Source organism: Durio zibethinus, chromosome 3 (genome assembly GCF_047325235.1).
Source record: "Durio zibethinus cultivar Kanyao isolate XHJ-2024 chromosome 3, ASM4732523v1, whole genome shotgun sequence".
NCBI classification, from domain to species: domain Eukaryota; kingdom Viridiplantae; phylum Streptophyta; class Magnoliopsida; order Malvales; family Malvaceae; genus Durio; species Durio zibethinus.
In genome coordinates this window covers 34,695,936-34,719,171 of record NC_143164.1, presented here as the reverse complement: position 1 = coordinate 34,719,171, position 23,236 = coordinate 34,695,936, and the positions used below count along the sequence as shown (strand labels likewise).

Sequence of the window (23,236 nt, the reverse complement as noted above, 5' to 3'; positions counted from 1 at the left end):
TCAGGGCTCTATCAATGCCTTCTCATAATTGAATCATTGATTGGCAACCTTGTGAGAAGCTTTAGAATCTCAGGCTTAGAACTGGAAGTATTTTTGTAATGGCGTATGCCACCAGAGAAGGAATTCATGCCTTGCCAGGATAGAAAAGCTCTGATGATTTTGGGTAGCCAATGGCTGATGAAACTCACCTCAGCTAATGCCTGCATCAAGGCACATTGCAGGTATAAAGAAAGAAGATTTAAGGGAAATACTAATCAACTTCTCAAAAGAATTTAAAGCGATTTACATATAAAAATGAGCAATAAGCGCCCAATTGCACTATACAAAATGAATTTTAGCCGAAAGTAATACAACCAAATCCTATAACCCATCCCTTCGTCTCCAATAACCAGACCAATTCCACCAAACAATCCAACCCAATGCACTTTTTTCTGCTATACAACTTGATTACACGCTGTTAGCAGTTCCATCTATTTACATACAAAAACCAGTAGAGTGATTTTTCAAAAGTAATATCCTCCACTTGTCAAAAATACAACAAAAGCGTCGCCTGTCATTCCACCTTCACAATGGAGAGCTCAAGCCACCAGACAAATGCATTCTAATAGCCTTAATGTTTGTAATATTCCTCATCTCTTATAAATTATCCCAGCTTGTCCCGTTACAATACCCGGCCAGCCCTGTTGCCTAGCTTTCCCTTTTCATGCTATTATGAACAAAGAATCACTATTTCTCTCACAACAAATGCTTGCACAGAACCGTTAAACCAGTAGCTGGTCATATAGCTGAAAATCACACAGTAGTTATTTTAACAGTATCAACCCTGATTGAAAGAAGATTTCAAGCTCTCATCTGGTAGCGTCCAAGACAGCAAATGCCCACCAGAATCACCACTCAGCAACTGCTTCAAGTCTGTAGTTAAGTGAAGGGCAGTAACAGGGTGTTTATGAAACTTCAGTACCTTGCAGAGGACCAATATGTATTCTGGTGACTTAACCAAATCCAGCCCCCCTGCTCCACTGCTAGTTGACTTGCTTACGGTGCTCTCTTGGTCAGTGCAGTGAACCATATGCCAGACCTTAACAGCCCCACTCTGGTGACCTGTTACATACCAGTTTGTATCTAGCCAATCAGAGAAGGTACAACTTCTCACAGAAAGTATAGAATCAGATGGCAGCTGGGATGTGTTAATTACTGCTAGACAGTCCCCATTGATGCTCCAAATAGCGAGCAGAATTCCAGCAGCTGTCACAATTTCCCCAGTTAAATCATTCACATAGACTGCAGAAACTGGTGCTGGGAACTCCGGAAGCTGCCTAACGAATCCCAAGGAGCTGAGGTCCCATATGATAACAGTGCAATCATCTGATCCACTCACAATCAGCATATAAGGCTGACTGACATGAAGACATGTGATTTTGGCTTTGTGAGCGCAAAACACATTCTCTGACAGTAACTGTCTTGAGGCACGTGGCCCGTCCTTGTTGATTCTCCAGACAGAAACTAAACCATCATCAGCGCCAGTGACCAAAATGTGACCATCATGACTAACGCCAGCACACTGAATCTGGTTTCCCCCATGAAGATTCTCATGTGTTGAAAGGAGTCGATCTTGGTCATAGCTCATAAATCTCAAGCTGCGATCGGGAAAACCCCATGCAACGTATTTGGAAAACGTTCTAGGTTTCAGCAAAGTGTTTGCCCTGGCAACAAGAATTTTCTCATGGAAAATGACAATCTGAGTAATGGAAGAAGAGCTTTGCCGTATTTCAAGTGGAACAAGAAGAGTTGAATGCTTCAGCGGATGAGGAGGAAGCTTTCTGTCAGACCGCCTTTTCACATGGGGTTTGAGGAATAGTTGCTTAGGTGTCTGTCCAAAATGATTGATCTGAGCTAGAATGGAGGCTTTCATTGAAGGATCTGTAACTGAGTCTATGTCCACACTCCCTTCATATGTGTAGTGGTAGAAAACATTAACAGCTTCTTCAGCCGCCTGTCAGTTGTAACAATAATATACAGAATTACAAGCAGAAAAATGAGAAGATTTAAGATATATAATCTTTGAATGACATGGATTTTGGATTGACTATATAAGGGGCAGTACATGAAGTCAAAATAGGAAAATGAAAGAGGGATAGAAGAGAAAGAGAATCTTGCCAACAAAAAAAACAGTTTTTTTCAAATTAAATATAGTTGCCACCAGCAATGGCAGCTCATCTAGTACAACTTCACAGCAATCCAAAAAGGATTATAGCAAATTATATAAGCAGGAATATCATGTGACCAAAACTTAAGAATTTTCAACATCTTTCTCAACTATATGAGTGTGAGTGTTATAATGAGTAGCAATATTTAGAAAATTCAGGAAATGGAGGTCAAAATATGCTTCAGAGAGAATGCCAATACCCACCTTTCCCCTTTGTTTATATCCAAAAATGAGGTCTATCCAATGATGCAGATTTTTTGAGACAAAATCGGATTCTAGGGCTTCTCTATGCCTCCGGATAAACTCCCTAGCACTGCCTTTAGCCCAAGCAGGTAGGAGAACATCACCAACCTGGGGAAAACAAAAACCAGAAAGAACAGAAATGAGAATTCTGTGTCAAACAAGAAATTACAGATCATATTACACAACTCAAACTTAAAAGTTTTAATCAAGACAGACCTTTTCCCCTGACTGTTTCTCCCCCAAGTCAAGACCAGAGCGATTTTCCAAAAACTCAGGCATGTAGAAGAATTCCGGAATCAGTTCTTTCACATCTGATGTGTTACCCTTCCCAGCAACACTCAACCAAGTGTCTCTTATGCTATTGAAAAGACGATCAGCATGATCGAAATGGCCACCCTGTAGCTTCCGATTTTCTCCACTAAATGGTGGCAAGCGAAGAAGATAAAAGAGAACAATACCAGCACTAGAATAATGAGAACCATAATGAAATTTTGGGATCTCTGGGTCATCCCAGGTCTCATATCTGAAAAATAAAAGAGAACTGGAATGTTAAGTGGTAACGTGGGAATACAACTTAATATATACATTTTAAAGACCATGTTAAACAATCATGCCTCACATGATACGATCATTCATAAAACAGTGAACATTTACTGAATAATTACTCATCTAAATGGCACACACTACATGTGTAACAAAGAAAGACATCTATTAAACAGTTTTTTTCTTTTAATTGAAAAGGATTTTGAATAAATATTAAGATTGACCTTTTCTTAAATGCCTCTTCCCCTTCTGGTGTCTGACAGCCCATTGGTTTGTCAAGTTTGCGAAAGGTTTTGGGATCTGACAAGTCCAGATTTTTGCTATCATAATCAGCAAGAACCCATGGAAAGACTGGGTATTGGGTAAGATCACTGTATCCACGTCCCGCCAAGGTATTTAGATGCATGAGGTACTGGAAATTGCTGATTTCTCCATTTTGCCACCTCTTTGAGAAAGATTTAGCCATTATTTTAAAAAGTCGGCTGCCCTCATTGCTTTCCTGTTTTGTAGATCCCGAAATGGTTGTGTCCAACCTGATGATGCAAGGAAAAGAATTACAAAGGAAACAATCTTTTCCATGATTCAGAAGATAAGGAAGAAAAACAGTCACTTCAGTAATGAAGCATAAGCGCATGAAAAAAAAAATCATTGGCCAAAGTTAGATGATAAAGAAAAGGGTAAACAGCAAACAACTTTGAAATAAACAGAAAGAGACATAGATATGGCTTTTTCTGTACTATGATATCACAGTTCATTTTCGGGAAGCAGCTAATGCCACACAATAAAGCCACCATTTAAAAAAAAAAAAAAAAACAGAACTAAAAGAAAGAAGAGATTGAATGAGTTCCAGGTTACATACATGCTGTTCCTTGTTAGATTCATTGCAACTAGATTTTTGAATATTTCATCTCTCTCCCTTTTGTGAAACACCAGGAGGTCATTACATCCATCCATGCTGAATAACTCAACAGCAACAGGACGTAGCTGGTAATCGCGCTTCAAAATCTCATGAACACTATCAAGCTTCCACATACGCCAAGGGTGAGGTAAATTACCACTGCTACACATTTTCTCCTTTCCCCACGCACCACCGTTGTAGGCCCAGGCCCTTCCCCCTACCAATGTCTTCGGAGCTGTAGCCCAGGATGAAGTTGATTTTGACTGGAAATCCATACTACCAGTAACATCCTTCTTCACACCCAATGCCTGATCAATAACAGAGAGCTCATCTTCACATTCCTTCTCACATATACAGCCAGAATCATCAATGTAAAAGTTCTCTATTACATACAAACAAAGTTCACCTATCAGAAATATACCATCATGTTTATCAAGACCTACTACTCGCTCACAGTTATACTTGAATCGTATCTTTTCAAGAGGTTCCAGATAAGGTCTGATTAAATATTCACCATTACCACAGAGTTCCTTATCTAATTTATGCTCTGTAACTTTAACTTCATCGATTTTAACAAAAGATGACTGCCTAGAAGATCCAGATTCAGATTTTCCTAGTATGCTCTCTGATAGAGGGACAGAGACTGCACTAGATTTCCCACCAAACTCAAGATTAGAATGAAGACTAGCTTCATTTATACTGCTAGCCCTGTCATCATTCCAGCCATTTTTAACAGAAGTTACATCCTTCACGTCATCTGACTCCTTGTACAATGATTTATCATATAGCTCACTGTCAACACCATTCTGTTTAACACTGCAATTCAAAAGATTGAAAATTGCTTCAGAATCAGAATTCAAAACATCTGGACCATCCTCATGTTTGACTTTGGAGAGCTCTGTCTCACCTAGTTCCAACTGCCCATCAAGAACATTTTGGATACTATCAATTCTCAATTTACAGCGCTCAAGCTTTTTGCGCATCCTGTATGGACCCTCAACGGGGCAAAGTTGCCATTCAGGATCATTAGGCACAAAGGATTTACGAATTGGGAATATTCCTCGTTCATATACAAGTTGTTGGAGATGGGTTTGCCATTCGCTCTCAGCATGGAGAACCCATCCATACTTATCCTGACGGACAACTCTCAATTCAGTAGACATTGTATCACAAACCACCTCCAATGCATATCTCCTTTCAGTTAATTGCTCCCAGTGTTTTAGGTCAAACTTTGAAGTATCTCGTGATCTTCTTCCCATTTCCCTCTTACGACGACCCTCCATGCCTTTAATTCTTACTCCAGGAAATTTTGCTGTGCCAGCAATATACTGCATCCACATTATTGCCGCACATTGCTCCAGTACTTTATTTACTAGCTGTTCAGAGCTTTGAAACCAGTCAAAGAAAGCAGATAAACTATCAGTCAACAATTTGTCAAAACCACCATGCATTGCATCTAGGTGCTGTCCTTGGTTAGGTTTAGAGACAAGAATGTCTTCCAGAGAAGCTCTTCGATGAACAAGTAAATACTTGACCACATCAATTGCCATGTTCTGTACATTCCGCCTTTGGTCACGAAGAAGAGAAATTAAATTTACACAAAGACAGCAATTTAGGTCAGTATCAAGATTGCTAGGACAGAATAGGATTCGTCGGTGAGCAACTAATAACTGCAAAACTGTGCAGATATCAATTCCCGGATCTTCTTGTGAAGAATCTGTGGGCAATCTTTTTTTAGGTTCCATATGCAGACCCAAGAAAGAAAGTAGATCATCTTCTCCTATGGTGATCAGGAATGTTGGTAGGAAGCAGTACAGTATCATCCTATTTGTATTCTTAAGAATTGAATGTAAATAAGCATCAAGTTGTCTGATTCCTCTTGTAATAGACAAAAGACCCTTGCCAGTAGGAGCTGCTTCTTCAATTCGACCATCTTTATTTGCTAACTGTAACATTGATAACAAGAACTCTAGAGTTTTCAGTACACCAGCAGGTTGGGGGAAAGCACCCATGTAAACGCGATCAACAATCATCCAGCATAAAGCATCTAAGTTTGAGGACCATTTGGTTTTATCCAGCTTTTTCTCATCTTCTTCATCATCACGCAAGAGATGCCTTTCAATGAAGTTCATTAGTCTGCTAAGAATTAAACCTTGAAAAACCAACACAGATTCAGCTTCAACATATAGTGGAACCATTTCCAAGATGCTCTCCACAACTTGTGTTGCTTTTATTTGCTCTGTTAAAAAGTCTGCCAGTACTTCTGCTATAAAATCCAACACAGCAGTTGCCCCAGCAGAACAAGGGCCACCACCGTAGCCAGAATCATCCATTTCCAGAAGAAGCTTCGGAGTAACAGAAAAGATCGTATCTGCCACTGTTGACCCAGAACCAGACTTCAAGTCTGAGGATTGATCAAAATCACTAAAAGACACAGAAGACTCCAAGGAAGGTGTGGCAATTTTGGGATTTCTGGATTCATTATGGTTTGCACTTAACCACGAAGTCAGAGCAATAACGGGAGATGAAGAGGGCATGAGGGGGATTGTGGGATTGGATTTCTCAGATAAACTAGGAGAATCTGGAATAGCAGGAGATACAGAACTCTGGGAATCTGGTGGCTGAATTGCCAGATTGTCTTTGATTCCATGGAAGCTGAACTTATTTGTGCTTGAGGTCGCAGAAACTTGATCAACATTATCACCATCTACGACCTGAATAACTTGGACATCTTCCTGCAATGATTTGTTCAATTCCTTCTGGGATGTAGCAGGCTTCATCTCTTCTTTATCTTCAACCATGAAATTTAAAGAAACAGGCATTTCTTCAGAACTTGAACTGACCAGTACTTGAGGGAAGCTTCCAGCACTAATAGAAGTCTTGGCAGACTGTTCCTGCTTCACAGGCAATCTAGAGAATGTATTTTGTGAACTAGCATCATCACAATCATTAAAAATTTTCTCTTCTGTCTTTGCAGAGAGCTCTCTTGCCAATTTCACTGCTTGAGCAGACCTGCAAGACAAAATACAAACAGATATTAGATTACTTGAGAGTCAGATTAGATATCATGTAAGCATTACATTATATAAATATTTTTGGCGGAACATTATAAAAGTATTAAATGTGCAATTAATGCGAAACAAAATGTTGAAGAATAAAAGGAGAATGCATTTCAAGACAAACCTAACACAAGAAAAATACAGGTCAACACAGCTTTCTAGAAACTCTGCTCGTCTGCAAACAGCAGAGAAAGGAGGGCACATCTTTGCCAAATCAACCAAGAACCTCAGAACTGAGGTTGCAGAAGCAGGAGCAGATGCCTCCCCACCCATTAAACGTGCAGCATATGTCTTGTGCATGAGAGCTTCACCCTGAAGCTCCCCAGCCATATCTGCATTTTCCTCCACCAGTTCAGCAACAAGTTGGGAAAGATTTCCAGTTTGGCGGGCAAGTATTGACTGCATGCTCAGCCTATCAAAGGTGGATTTTGCCATAGCAATTATACATTCCAGTAGTTCTACAAATTTTAACTCCATATGGCCTCCATCACTTGGCATTAGTGCATGAAAATCCAGCATTCGGACTTCTGGCAATCTCGGATAAACAGGCTTCCCAAATATGAGGCAGAACAAGATATAATATATATCAGGAGAATCATAGAAACTAGGAAGCACACGCATCAGACCCTGATAACCTCCACTCATGCGAAATTTAAGAGCAAAAGTGGGAGAAGAAGCCAGACACACACCAAGAAGAGTCATGATCCATCTCCTACTTGTAGGATGAACAGCTTCATCAAGAAAATATGTTATTAGTTTAGAAGAGACAATTTTATGCCACTGTTCAAGCATCTCTTCTGATTTGATGGTTACTTGAAGATAAATAAGCATCTCCAAAAGCATATTCCTCGCAATCACATGCTTTCCCATGGACTCACACATTATTTGATGTCTCGGTTTCAACTCAGGTGGATCAAATGTCATAATAACAAACCTAACCACATTTTCAAGTTCAGATGCCGGCAACCCATCTTCCAATATGACCCCAAGGAGTACAACTAATTTTTCCAAAACAGGAACTTCAACATCACCACGCTGCATAGTTACCAGTAAATGTTGAACAAGGTTGATTCTACGAAGAACTGTAAGGTTGTGATTCCTGTACCAATGCATGGAAACAAGATGCTCTAGAAAATTTAACAGTGCAATCTGAATGGAAACTGGAGCAATTACCCACAGTGTCCAGTCCAGCAAAACATGTTCTACCATATCTGCATTTGACAAGACAATGCAATTTGAAGTTTCAACTGGCATATCAGCATTATATAGCTCTGAAATATGACCAAATGAATCCTTCGGGGCAGAAAAATCATCCATCTCAACATGAGATCCTCCTGAAGATGTTTCATCATGGAACTTTGAGAAATTAAGATCCTCAAAGCTAGTTTCACTAATAGTTGCAGTAGGTGATATAAAAGTTTGAATACGTTCCAATTTATTTGGTTCAGGAAATGAAGCGTCACATGCAGCGATCTGGAAAAATATCTCAAGACACTGCATATCAAATAATGACATCCTTCGTCGCAGGAATAGAGCTAGTAAATGGTATCCCCTGTATGTTTGCATGTCTCTTACATTTTGAGGATTGTGATGAAGTGCACAGGCAAGAAATGAAAGGGTCATATGGAGCATATCCCTAGTCTCAGCAGCGTCAACAAGGTTCAAAATGACAGACATCCCACCAATGAGGCGGATGGTATCACCAATCACACATTGCCTACAGATATAGATATCCCCATGAAGACGCCCAAACCGTGGTATACCTGCATAGACAACAAAAGAAAGAACAATTCAGATAAAAAATGAATTTTCATGATGCTTACACATAAAAGAGAAAATGTTATTCACCTCCAATGGGAGAAGCAGCAGCTGACAGGGGATCAACCAGATTGACCATGAAAGATGTCCCAGATGTTCGAATAGCCTCCGTATATGTTCCATCAAATGCAAATATGAGTTTTATACCAGAAAGCTGAAATGAAAGGTTTCGTAATCTATCCAAATCCCATACAATTCCACTTCCATCTGCCTTAGCGTCTCCCTGCTTGCTTGTGCTGTCAAGCTTCTGCATGCCAGGAGGTACAGAAAAGTCGGCATCTAATGAATCTAAAATAGCCATGCTACCACCACCACAAGCCTGGTTAGGGACAAAACGGAGAAGATCTGAATCTTGGAAAAGCCCTCTATATCCTCTACCAAGGATGTACATGAAACAAATACAACCTGGCGTGAGCACTTCCTCAAAAAGATAGCAAGAGAGAAGTCTCCATGTCAAGTTAGTAACCCTTGCACAAGTAACTGGAGTTCCAATAGTTACCTGCAAAGGTTTTCCAATGGGAGAGGCTGCATATCCTAATTTTCCTGTGTGCCTTAGTTTCCCATCAAGATAAACATAAGCAACACTAGCTTGGAATAGTCCGGCAAGAGCTTTTGGTTTGCTATGAACAACAGCAAGGTGATGCCACCGGCCTTCTTCCAGTTCTAATCCAGAAAATGACAAGGAGCGAGAGTTGCTGGTGGCAAGGGTAAGAACACCATCCTCTTGAAGATAAAATTCTGCATAAAATGTATTCTCATTATTTACTGCACCAACAGAAAATATCCGGAGAATATGCTGGTCATGATGCTGCCCATTTGAGCCACTTTTCCTCTTTGAAGGACCAGCTTTGGCAGGATCGGTTTCTTTTGCTTGTGTTCTCAAAAAGTTTTGAAACTGAAACCAACAGACAAATGAATAACCAGCAACAGGAGGCCAAGATCTTTCTCCCAGAGACACATGAACAGAAGCATGCCCAATCTTGCTCATGTCCATCTCAACAAATGGAGCCAAAGAAACATTTTCCAAGGCCATATCTTCCATGAGAATTAACCTCTCCATCATATCAACAATTGTATGACCAGATTTCATCAGCCTCATTTGCACAACATCTCTTACAAGTGCTCGGAGTTCAGATGAGGACAACCTATCACCAGAAATACAAACCTCATTTCAGAAATAATGGAAGACAAATACAAATCAAATTAATTGAGCAATATAATCATTCCTAGACAGGACCACAAGGCCTACCTATATGCCCCTAGAACCTCTACAATCTTCAAAGCATAAGAGAGTAATGGTGATGAGCCTGAAAGGAAGGGGTGAATTGTCTCCAGTAGAAGTTCCACACAACCTAAATACGTTGGAAAAGAAAATAGTAAACAAGTAATGTCTAACATAGAAAGAGCATAAACGGAATAGAAGGTTTTATCTCACCTACAGAGGTGAGACTTTCCTGATTGAAGGGGCCAGAATGAGCAAGCTTCCCAATAAGGTTCAGCACTTCTAACTGCGCCTTAGGAGTAAAAAGCAACAATGAACGGATCAGAACTTTAACGGCACCAGCATTGTACACTCGTTGCTTATCAGGATTAACCAAACCAGATGAAGTGGTCAAAAGAAAACTAGTGGACACATTTTCTTCCATATCTGCTGATATGGCAACCTCTGGTGTCATGAAAGGTGGAAGAACAATTTCAAGAGCAAGTTCCAAAAACAGCTGTATCACTTGCTTCTCATAATCCACACACAGCAAGCCAGACTCAGATAGAAGAACATAAAAAGTTTGTGATGATATAATAGCATGCAATTTGGTCCTATTAATGGCATTACCACACACCCCAGCTGTCATAAGGCGCAATAAATATGTGAACTGTTTGATGTAAACTAATAAAGAAGATCTGTCTGAGCATCCTTCATCACCCTGAAAACTGTGAAGGGAGGTCAGCAGAAGAGAAAATGCAGTGGCTTCACCAAAGACTCTCTGAGCTGCATTATTTACTCCCAGAATGCGCCACAATGCTCCCATTGTATCACATTTTGCGTCACTTTGAAGTTTGTATTGATGTCCTGAAAGACTTGTAACCATTCCACTCTTTAAAACTTCAACAAGTGCTCCTAATTCTTCAGGATGAACCTAGAAAAAAAAGAGTATCCAATTTGGTGTGAAAAAAGAAATATAACAGCTTTACATATGCAGTTCACTCATGCATGAAAGCATGCATGAGTGAACAGTAAAATGTAAAAAGGGGAGAAGAAAAATATTCTTGAATGTAAGATCAACCAAAATTTAAACCGATCAAACAGAACATGCATCTTAACAAACCTGCATAGTGTCTTCAGCGATCAAACATGACAATGTCCTAAGGACCCCAGGACGATGAATATTGGACACCAGGAAGGGGAGAACAGTGGTCACGCCATTGGAGGAACGGAATGAAGCTTGGTTGGCTTCAGCTTTCTTTACTAATGAAACCATACAATCCCAGGCAACAGCAACTGTACCCTCAATTTCAAAAATAGGAAACTTCCCTGAACCATATTCCATGAGCTTGGGTGAAGTAATAATAACATTCTTATTGTCCAAGTGTTTCTTGAAGCTGCTAGAGCTGGATTTTCTATTCAACTGATTGGCATTAACACCTTGTTGGTCTGGACCCAGAAGAAACTTATGGTGCTTCAAATCATCTAACAGGACTTCCAACACACCTACTTCTCGTAGGACTTTCTTGTATTGTAGATCAAAAGATAGGAGCTTTACAAAAAAAGAAAGGATCGTGAGCTTTAGTTCTGATGTAATTGGTTGCTGCAATAAGCAACATAGAGACAGCAGTTCCTGCTCAGGAATGCAATTCACCACAGTCACAGCATATTCAAGAATTTTCAAGATTATCTCTTGCAAAGTTGAAGGAAATCTAGCCATATTTAAGATCAAGAGATGAACAGTGCTCAGTTGCTGACACAACTTATAGTTTTCAAGATTACTTGAAAGTATTTTAAACATTCTGTTTAATACTTCTGCCTGCAGATCCCTGCTGTCTGCCTTGAGAAAAATATCCTGCAATATCTGGACAGCTTCAAGGTCTTTAACTTTATTATTTCCCTGTTCCCAAATTTCATCACCAAGCCTGTCAGTAGATGATGTTCGACTTCTGCTATGGCCACTGGCTTTGGTGTGAGAATATTTGGATTTTTTGCATTCAGCAGGACCTGTTTGAGCTAGGTTAACAAGAACATCAAGTAGCCTACTTAAAATGGGTGAGAGATGTTCAGAAGAAGGGTCCTCTTTTCCTATGAAATCCTTTTCCTGTACATCATCAAAAGCATGAGCACTATCTGGACCACTATCTTTGTCATCCCAAGGCTTCAAATAAATAGATTGAATGCTTTGATTCAGGGGCATGGAGGACAGAACTAGAGCAAACCGAACAAGGAAGTGATAACCATGGGCATTATGTATATCTTCCCTAAGCCAGACACCACCAGCCTCTACAAGTCAAACTTGAAAGATATCAGCAATAAAACAAGACAAGGAAAAAATCTTGAATAAGAATCATCAAACAAAGCAACAGCTAAAACAGTAATCCATTCAAAAGCCAAGACCACAGTGAACTTACAATACATTAACAAAATCCATACAATAATCATAGTCTTCTTAAAAAATCTATAATTCAACAAGAAGAAATCACAAAGCAATTACCTGGTCTATAGGACAATTCAACGCATTCAAGTAACAATTCCACAATCCCAACAGTGTAGGCAGGGTCCCCACAATCTGGATTAAAATCTTTCACAGCCATTAGAAGAACTTTGATCTGCACAAATGAACAGCATGTGAAACCCAAGTAGAAGGACATATTTGATCAATGACAAGGCAACAAGGAAATAATAGACCAAATAGATACTTGAGAAACATATAAATAAGAAGATTGCTGAAAGAAAAAGAATATAACAAAACAAAATTATTAGTTAAACTTGGTTGTGTGGTGAGCATAAGAGATTTACATCGCAAACTAAAGGTAAAACTTAGGCTTCAAAAGGCAAGCCTACAATAGTCTCAAATGCTGAAGGCAGATGATATACACAAGGCCCCAGGTAAGATGAATGTGGACTATTTCCGTCTATAGGCCATATAAAAAGAATCCACATAATGCAGTGAGAAAACACTAGACAGGCAGCGTAAAAGCTCCTCGAAATAAAAATTTCAATCTCTCACAGGTCACCCACTGCATCTTATCAAAAGCTTTACTGTTTCTCTCAGTTCAAATGCAGAACACAGGAACGAATGGACCAAAGCCACCATCTAAGATATTAAAATCAAGAATTCCTTCTTCATAGTATTTAATAAATTTTATGCAACAAGGTGCAGCTATAAAACAGTAAGTACACAAAAAGAGAATGACAGGTAAGCACCATATTGAAACTATGTAATGAAGATTTAGAAAGGAAAGTATAAGAGAAAGAAATAGCCCTCCAACCACTTCTTAAGAGAAAGAAATAGGTAATGAAGGTTTAACTCCTTCAGGGTTTCTATTAAGTCTTTGTCTTCAAATATATCGACAACAATGGGAGTTGATGATACCAGTCAATAGTGTTACTTTACTCACCAGATCTTTCTCTCCAATGAATCAATGTCTTAGCCACCATTATACTGAAAAAAAGCCAACTAACAAGGAAGCTTAAACTCTACAGCAATAAAGTAGCAAGTTGATTGAGTTACCATCATCACTGGACTTGAGTTGATGCTCGGACAAAGAGACTTAAGAAAGCATCCTACTGTTTTATATACACAATTCCACATTATTTTAACACTCGCACCATCCATCAAACTCCCAAAAAAAGTCACCTCAACTTTTTCCACTCTTAGTTAAGACAGGATTCTACCCTCACATAAATCATGGACTCTGCTACTCACCAAAATTTTGCCTAAATTACTCTAGTAAATAGACACATAATTCCTATCTTGCTGCCTATATATTCATTCACTCTTCCACCTCAAATCAACTGTAAACAAGCCTTAAATGTAAAGCCAAAAACATGATCCAATGACCGAAGAACATAGGAAACTAAATTTAAAAGAAGAAAAGAAAAGAAACAGCATCCAGCAAGCAACCTATGTTCTTCAGATATGCTCTTAAAATTTTCCACAAAGGCATACCAAATGATGTTTGTGTATGTATTTGGCCATGCTTCCATTATCATTGACCAAAAGAAGTCCAAGGATCTGGAAGAACAGGATTATAAGAAAAGCAGTTAACAATCGGCACATGAAGCTCATATGAACCTCCTTCATACTGGTTATTAACATTTATATAGTATAGCACAAGTTCACCTGCATAGCATGTCTATGAAGTTGTATGATGTGCAGTGAAACAAGACCTTCCTTATACCTAGAGAATACAGTTAAAGATCCACTGGCAACCTTCTGAAATAGCAACATCAGAGAATCATCCTCGATCAAACTCTGTGCTGCTGAAGGATGGCTTGCCAATGCTTTCATAATATGCACCACACTTCCTTCTACCTGAATGAATAGCAATAAGTTTAAAGTCAAACCAAATATTTGACTTGTGTACAAGAAAGTATGATAGAAAGAAATAAAGTTGAGATCCCCAAATGGGCGAGAACAGATTTTTGATTAAATGGAATGTTTAAAAGTATAAAATAGTCATAAATGGGAATAAAAAATCAGGTTAACAGTGTGCAATAAGATTTTTTTTTTTAGTGTTGAGCAGTAACAATAGAGAGCAAAAGTAATTACATACAGGCCCGAACACATGCATCACATATACACACATATATATTCAGCATATGTAAAACACAATTAAAAATTCAAGGAATCTGAGATAGAAAACTACCTCAAGTCGGTGGGCTTGCCCAACATCAGCAACTGAATCCCTTTCAGCTTGCATCGATTCCTCAGAATCAGTAATTTTTGGCCTCTGATCGGACTCATCAGGACACAAAAGAGCATCCAGAATATGTATGAGACAGCAAAATATCCCAGAATCAAGGAGAGATTGTTTATCAATAGGCTGCAAACAACAGAAAAAAATAATAATAACAATTAATGGTTTTTAAATATCAGAAAGAATAGATTTTAGGATGCCAAGTGTGATGCAAAATTGCAATCTCATGCAAAATTATAAGAAGTTAAGTACCATCCTAAATCAATCACATCACTTCAAAAAATTCAAAAGTATATCAGTTAGTTTTACAAAAACGAAACTCAAATATCATTAGAGATTGTAGTATCTATCTTCTGGTGTGAGAAATAACAAAAACTTGTTCCAAGCAAGAAAGGCAAAGACATGATTCCACCTATAGAGCATCAATTAAGCTATTAAAGACTAATGAGATATACCCCAGATACAAGGATTTCAACAGCAGTCAACAAATTTAAACTGGGACTGAAGCCACCCTGCAGATCAGCACACATGAATGTAACTCCAAAAAGAAAACCAAAAGCAATATGGATATTAAATATATTCAGATATAAAGCACTTGGATCCCAGAGCCAAACCTTGGTGACTTCAGAGAAAAATTGTAAAACTTTCAATATATCCAAAGATCTTGTTTTGCTGCTAATTTTTAACTTTTCAATATCTGTTACAAATGCTCTTCCCACAACAAAAGAGAATATATGCGTTTCTACTAATCTGTAATTAAATTAAAGCTCTTAATATTAGTCAACATGCTCAAGTTGGAGAAAGACAGAAAGTAGCAATATCATTTGAATACAAAACAACAAATTCATAGACTAGATACATACAGTACTGAGCTAATAACTATTCAACAAACAGTAAGCACAGAAAACATCTAACTGTTCCCTAAGGAGAGATACAAAAATGATTAATAATTCAAATGGTGCAAAGAAATTGATTAATTGACAATTTCCTTATGATATTTGAAGAAAAGGCTGATGAAAACTTCAAATATTACAAAGAACTAACTTTAATTACAACAATCCTCATGAGAAGTTAATATTTGGAAGGAGAAAACTGTATCAACTAAACAGCCAAAGTCTACATAGTTTGAATAGTCAAAATTAGTATTAAATTACATCATATGGGTCTTAGCTAATAATTAAAGCCAAAACCATAATAAATATAAACAAAACAACAATAGAAAATGGGAAGAACAAAATCATTCTAATGGAAACCAGATCAAGTTACAACAAGAACGAATCATAAAGTACGACTAAATATCAGGAGATCTGTGCAACAAAAATATCAGGATAATGAATTTTGATATACAAACTTCAGAGTATGGTAACTCTACTTTGAAACATTCTCTGATGGAACATGGCAAGAAAGTTATAATGTTACTGAAGTAGAGTTTTTCAACAACTCAAACAAGAAGGTGAAGATTGGACAGAACAGAGCAACCAATGGCAGCAGTGCTTAACAACGTGAAAGGGTACAAAAAAAAAAGTTTTGCTGATATAAGACAAGAGTAAAATTCTAGACAAATATTTCAGACAAAATAAACTACACAATATTAAGAAAATAGACTGGAGGATCAGCATTCATACAGGGTTCCTAATTGAGCTCCATTAGCATGCTGCTTGACTAATCTACAAAAGACATCTACAGTAAAATTCAAGGCCGCTTCTTTCTCCTGCAAAGACAATACAAACATAAGAGAAATCGAGATGGTATATAAAAGAGAGTGCCAGGAATTAAAATATAGATGAGAAAGAACCTTTACAGAATTGGATGATTGGAACTCTTCCCAAAATCTCTTGAAGTCCAATTCCAATTCATGTAAATCTCTGCTGTCACAAGAAAAAATGTAAAAGACGTTTAGAAAGAAATGTCAGATCTATAGAGAAAAAGAAGGGGAAGCAAGAAAAAAAGGCACTTTGCCACAGTTTTTAAGTTTAAAAATGTAATTAAATAATAGATACAAGCGAACATAAAAAACAAATCCAGTCACTTAAATCACAATAAAACAGAAGGGAATTACAAGTATACTCATATGATTAGATACTGCACAAAAACAAAAATAAAGGTACAGTACAATAATTGAAAGTTGAAACCTAATTTTAAACGCCAAATATTTTGCATAATCTCATTCTCAACACATTGGTGTAATAGGACTAACAAAGAGGCATTAACATTACATTATTATTGACTCCCTACTTTAAAGAGGACAGGAAGCAGTAGCACAGAAAAGGATCTTGCACTCTCACACATGGTTTCCATAGCAAAATAAGGGAATTTACAAAGAGAGAGAGAGAGAGAGAGAGAGGAGAAATTGCAGGACTTATTTGTAACTAAAAAGCATCCCAACATCTTTGATCCCAGTGATCGGTGATATTAATGTGCTATTTTATTACAAAACCTAAAAATTTCAGTAAACAAAACATCCACGCACTGATAAACCAATTATCCACATTATTCCAAGCTGTAAACACAAACTTGCACCTAAGACTGATTTCAAAATTACCTTCTTAACATGATAGGGAACAATAGGTTTCTAAAGCAGGAACATGGATTTCAGGAGTAAGTGAAACATTTCTAAAGCAGAAATAAAGCAAAGAGACAACAAAACTTCAGATGCTCAAGAACTTGAAAGAAGAAGAAAAAATCCCCAACCTGAATTATTGTATTATAAGTGTATTACAAAGGATGATTGGACCAAAATCATGGTGAAGGTATTATCAGTGAAAACAGGAAGAGCAATGAGAATTCAGTTGGCAATTATTGAAAATAGGATGATGGCCAGCAATAGGATTAATGCTACCTCTCTATTAACTCATCTTTTTGCTATTCTTTTCCTTTCTATTTGCTTCTATGTTTTCATTCTCTTATGATCTTTCAGTGGATGCAGCAACCCAGAACTAACCGCACTTGCTGGAGTTAGCCTGATCGTGCAACCTTATGGTAATAGAGTAATAGTTTCCCAAGCAGATGAAGTACTAGCCTACATTCCCTAATGCTTGCCACAAGACTACACTTTGGCACCTTAAAATTAAGTTCCTCCATGCACATTAGTGCAGCAAACAGTATTAAAAAGCTATTCAGAACTAAATTTAAATCTTTAAATCTTATTTCGTATAGAAAATGCAACAATATGCTTAAGAACATCTCATCATAGCTTATCTCATCAAAAATATAAATAAATAGACAAAGCGCGCGCTATAACTGAAGTTATACTTCTAAATGGCGAAAATGAATTAGAATTAAAAACAGTCAACTGCAAGTAAAGAAGATAGAAGAAAATTAAAAAAAAAAAAAAAAGAAAAGGAAATAAATAAAGCCAGCACATATGATTCTACCAGTTCATCTCATAAATTTAATCATCATTTACTGATTGAAATGCAAGCAAAGAAAAATCAAAATAAATTTAAAAAAATAATATGAACTAGTGAAAATAATAAATCGAACCTCGAATGAGAGGAAACGTAATCGTAGCCAGTTGAGAAAGCATTGGCATCGTGATTGGAAGAGGAGGAAGAAGAAGAAGAAGAAACAGTTGTGGCAGTGGAAGTAGCAGTAGGAGATTGACTTAAACCGACCTTTTCCTTGATGTCTTTAAGCAATGATACCCATTTCATTGTTTTCCCTTTCGATCCTTGAAACATTTACATGCGCCCCGCTCCTCTCATCCGACGCCGCCGAAAGCACCTGATCCAGAACTTCTACAAATCTCGTCTAAAAGAATTTCACTCCACCTCCGCCTCCGATAATTTCCCCAAGAAACAAGAGAATTACTATACACCAACCCCAAAACCGAACAAAAAAATTCAAATCAATCACAAAATAGAAAGGAAACTAAATCAGAAATTTAAAAGAAACCGCGTTAACACAGCTGGAAAATGTGATTAACGTATCGATCAGAGTTAGGGTGAAGCTTCAAAGCGGAAGGGGATCTAAGATTAATCTGTCCTTTTTTTTTTCTTGTTCTATTTTTCAAATTTCTAGTCGTTTGTTTTTTCGAAGTTTTTGTTTTTTTTTTTTTAATCCTAAAATAGAGGAGAGCTAATAACAAAACGCGACGTCGGTTAAGATAAGGAAATTAATGATCATCGACACTCAAAATGAATTTCTCTATCTCTTCTGCGCTCTGCTGGTTTTGGACGGCCACTCCGCGCCTTTTTTCTCGCTCTGTATCTTTCCTTCTCTTTGCAGACTTTCTTCAACTTTTATTACGTTTTATGAGATTGGAAACTCTGTTTCTCGACCCACGTCAGCGTGGGCTCCATGACTGATAGGGCTGCCATGTGGTGCTACGAAATTGACGGACAATACGTGATGGCGTCGTTCCGGTCTTTTTTCGGTCTCGCCTCGCAGCCGTTTTACCGGTTTATCAGGGATTTCTTACCTTTTTCTTTTCAATTTTCACTGTATATATAATCTTTTTTCTTTTTTTTTTTGGCTTTATAGGCTACCTTAATGACAAAAGGCATATATGGGATCGCTTTCTTTAAAGTGTACGTTAAGCTGCTCCACGAAGTCTGGCTCACAGCTTTGTTGTTAACTAAGAAATTTTTTAAAACTAATTAATTAATAGCATTAATAAAATAATAATAATTAATGAATAAGGCTTTCCATTCCGACCCTCCCCGTTGCTACCATTTATTATAAGTGTTCATATGTGATTTATTATTATAGAATAAATTTTATATATTATTAATAAATTAAATGATGATATTTTATTAATAAAGTAAATTAAATAATATAATTTATTAGTGTCATTTTATTAATAAATAAATTTTTAAAAAATATATTAATTTTTTTATATATTTATTTGTTAATAAAATAATATATAAACTTATATTATAAACTACATTTATAATGCAAATATGAGGTTGAACTTTAAAGGAGAAATGCATTTTTTTTCAATTAAATAGGTGAAATTAATAACAATACTTATTTTTTTTTCTCTTGTCAAAATGAGATTCTTTCCTATTAGACATCATGTGAACTTCTTAAAAATAAAAAGATCAAAATTTATTTTTCTTTTTTAAAAAGGATCTCAAACAAGTTTTTCAAATAAGATGTCAATATCAATTTTTGTTTTTGTACTAAGATTATCATTGAGATTGAAAATGATTTTTTGCTTTAAAAGTTAATTTCATCTGCCCTCAATAACAAAAAATGTGATTTTTTATTTAAAAATTACATTTGTAAATTTAAACTAAACATCATCTGAATAAGAATTTCAACATATGTTCTTATTTTTTAAAAAGTATCTCAAACAAGTTTTTCAAATGAGATGTCAATATCAATTATTTTCTACTAAGATTAGATTGACATTGAAAATAATATTTTGTCTTGTTTTCATCTGCCTTCAATATTAAATAACAAAAAATGTGATTTTTTATTTAAATTTTTTATTTATAGATTTAAACTAAACATCATCTAAACTTCTTAAAATAAGAAGATCAACATATATTTTTCTTTTTCAAAAAGTATCTCAAACAAGTTTTTCAAATGAGATGATCAATTATTTTGTAATAAGATTTGAATTGAGATTGAAAATGATTGTTTGCTTTAAAAGCTACTTTCATTTGCCTTCAATAATAAATAACAAAAAATATGAATTTTTATTTAAAAATATAGATTTATAAATTTAAACGAAAAAGCTCTTAAAAGATGTTTTAGCTTGTGATCAACCACAAGTTTTATGGATAAAATGATTTTATTATTTTTATATTTCTAAATCTAAACATATATAATTTTGTTTGCAACTCTACTATAGATGTTTATATGAGTGACACTTGCTCAAAAGGCATGAAAGAAAATTTAACAAATGTTAAAGGTAAAAAAAGGTTTTAATTGGCAATCATTGAATAAAAAAAAAAAAAAAGGGAGAAAGGTTCAAGAGAAAATATATAAAAGTGTTGTCCTCTACTTCTTGGCCTATTGGACAATAAGGCTTTAAAGAAGACATGAGGTCTTTGCTTTGAGCCAAAACCTCCCTCTTCCCCTTAAAGGCTATGCCTTTTATGTAGATAAAAAAAAAAGTTATTAACAAAAAATCTAGCCACTTCTATGAACACCATGTGTTTAGGAGAAAGATAAAAAAAATTATGAGTTATTGAAGATATTTTTGATATTTTGAAATAAATGATGACTTGAATGAGTTATAATATAAAAGATGAAACAAAAAATAAAATTGATAGAAGAAAAGTAAAATAAATTATGGGAGAGATATGAAAGATGAAAAAGAGAGAACTGAAAATGAGGGAAGGGATGAGAAAGAAAACGAAAAAAAAAAAAAAAAAAACAGGATATAGGAGAGGAAGGAGGTGATTAAAAGGGAAAAACACAAATATAATTGGAAAAAGGAAAAAAATATGTTGAGGAAAAAAGGAAAGATAAAAAAAAAAAGAAAGATAACTAAGAATGGAAGATAAATGAAAAGATGAAAAAAAATATATACATAGGTATAAGAGATGAAGGATGGAAAGAAGATGGGGAAGTTAAAACTTACAATAGCAGAGGAGGGAAAACAATAGTCGATGCAAACTGACTAAACCGACCTTAAACCAATTATTAAATTAAAATGGTTTGATTTTTTCAATTTAAGAAATTAAATCAATTTTGTATTTGGTTTAAACAGTTTTATTTGATCGATTTGCAATTTTGAATATTATGAACCAAATTGACAAAAGAAACTAAAATTTAATAATTAAATATTTAATAAATATTATTTTACATTTAAATTATTCTTATTTTTACAATTAGACAATTATCTAGTTATCCTTACCCAATGCCTATTTATAAAACTTTAAAATCTAAATCTCTAATTTTCCTTTCTTTCTCCCTCACACTCTTTCATTGCCACTTAAGCTTCATCGTACCAAAAATAGACATCTCACATCTCCTCTTACCTCTCACAATCATACCAAACCCAAGTACCACTAATGATGATTAAGAAGCATGAAGTCACCTTTTCAACCTCTATATCGTTCGTCTGTCATTGCTTAACCTTCTTTTTTAAACACCACCAATAACAAGTTAGCAAGCTCTCAACTTTGAAAGATGATTTTCACCTTGCAACTTCAACTTGCATTGCTCACTCCTTCATTTTGCAACCTCCACTTTCTCTTGATTTATTGGTATTGTGGCAAGAATAGTAGTACGATTCTCTTTTATGTGCTTGTCTGTGCACATGATTAAGACCTTAGATTTTGTTAAAAAGAGATCTTTTGTTTTTTGCTCTATATTATTAAAAAGACTATGCATGTGAAACAGTGAAAATGCATAGCAATTAGCTTATCATGTTTCAAGCTAAATTTTAAAAGCATTCAGATGCTTTTTGGAAATAAAAGAAATATTTGAGTAGATTTTAATTTTGTAACATTTCTCTAAGTGAAACTGACCAAATCAACTAAATTGACTGACCTAAGTCAGTTTGATTAATTTTGGTTTTCATCCTATTACTCAGTCAGTTTGATTTTTTCCTAAAATGAAATCAGTTTAATTGATTTTTGAATTTTTACAACCAAATTAATCAAGCCACCACTTACTCTGCCTTAGGGAAAAAATGAGAAATTTGGTTGTCGTCACCAAAATTTTATTAGAATTTTACTTGCCAACCAACGAATGAAAGACAAAAGGAAGGGAACAACTTTATATACTTTTATGAAATTAAAAGCCTCTCCAATCTTAAATAGATAGTTTTATAAAAATTTTATTGATTTTTTTTAATTTTACCTATTTTTTTGTAAAAAAGTTGAACAAATGTAATGGAGGAATGACTGTTAGATTTGGCCCTATCATCGGAGTATTCCATCACGAGATGAGATTGTTTAAGAAAAATTTGTGAAAGGAAAGGAAACTTTTTTTTTACAAAATTCTTTTAAATTATTTTTCAATTGAATAGTCAATTGATATTTGTTTGAGGGGTTGTAAAAAATATTTGATTTTTTTGTTTGTTTAAAATGGGTGTCATTATTTTCATGTCATTTTATGAATTTATATGCAATTAATTTTATTTTCATATAATAATAATATAAATTTATCTATGTGCAAGTGATAATATTTAAATTATGCTCAAACTAAATAAATTTATATCATGTGGATGATATTTTATCTTTAAGCTTATTTACTTCAATAAAGAGATAAAAAGATGAATCGAGTTGACTTTTTTTCAATAATAAAAATTCGAAGCAAACGCAATATGAATTCTAACTTTTTTATTATTTTCATATCCTAGAAAATGTCATGAATTTATTATGTTCAACTTACAAAATTTTAACTCCTAAGAAAGTTGAAAATTCTTTAGTTCATTTATACTCCATTTTGTTAGTATTTTTTAAGTTTTATTTTACTACTATAAAGTAAAAAGAGGCAATAACATATATCTTTAAAATAGTGTTTGATATGGAGTGATTACTCAAAAAATTAAGGTGATCTATGCATAGTGATTAGATCATCATATTTGGTAATCACTTAATAATATTACGTGAAGATGATTTTGGATCAAATGGATTGAATAGATCATTGCATTAAAAG

General features: G+C 35.5%; 1 protein-coding gene across 11 annotated transcripts; it reads right to left on the bottom strand.

Moving 5' to 3' along the window:
- Positions 1-251: 251 nt before the first annotated feature.
- LOC111283764 (protein SPIRRIG-like) lies at positions 252-19,178 on the bottom strand. 11 transcript variants are annotated; one of them, XM_022872374.2, is made up of 19 exons: positions 18,158-19,169; positions 16,470-16,542; positions 16,300-16,385; positions 15,289-15,424; positions 15,130-15,186; positions 14,624-14,800; positions 14,098-14,289; positions 13,924-13,989; positions 12,466-12,580; positions 11,092-12,254; positions 10,203-10,902; positions 10,017-10,119; positions 8,798-9,912; positions 7,074-8,712; positions 3,852-6,902; positions 3,217-3,525; positions 2,666-2,972; positions 2,411-2,557; positions 252-1,993 (listed from the first exon to the last, which is right to left on the bottom strand). In XM_022872374.2, the coding sequence occupies exons 1-19, from the start codon at positions 18,352-18,354 to the stop codon at positions 818-820; spliced, it is 10,809 nt and encodes a 3,602-aa protein (XP_022728109.2). In that variant the 5' UTR covers positions 18,355-19,169; the 3' UTR covers positions 252-817. The 11 variants fall into 11 exon arrangements, with proteins under 11 accessions (XP_022728109.2, XP_022728112.2, XP_022728111.2 ...); XM_022872377.2 differs by having other exon boundaries at positions 16,476-16,542; XM_022872376.2 differs by having other exon boundaries at positions 16,470-16,539.
- Between the last annotated feature and the right edge of the window lie 4,058 nt (positions 19,179-23,236).

Excerpts from the sequence above, each read along its gene's own strand:
- LOC111283764 (XM_022872374.2), bottom strand. The coding sequence starts at position 18,354 with ATGTTTCAAGGATCGAAAGGGAAAACAATGAAATGGGTATCATTGCTT. Across the intron at positions 16,543-18,157 it reads TACGTTTCCTCTCATTCGAG|CAGAGATTTACATGAATTGG; the intron begins GTTCGATTTATT and ends TTCTTGTGACAG. Across the intron at positions 12,581-13,923 it reads ACATACACAAACATCATTTG|ATCAAAGTTCTTCTAATGGC; the intron begins GTATGCCTTTGT and ends TCATTTGTGCAG.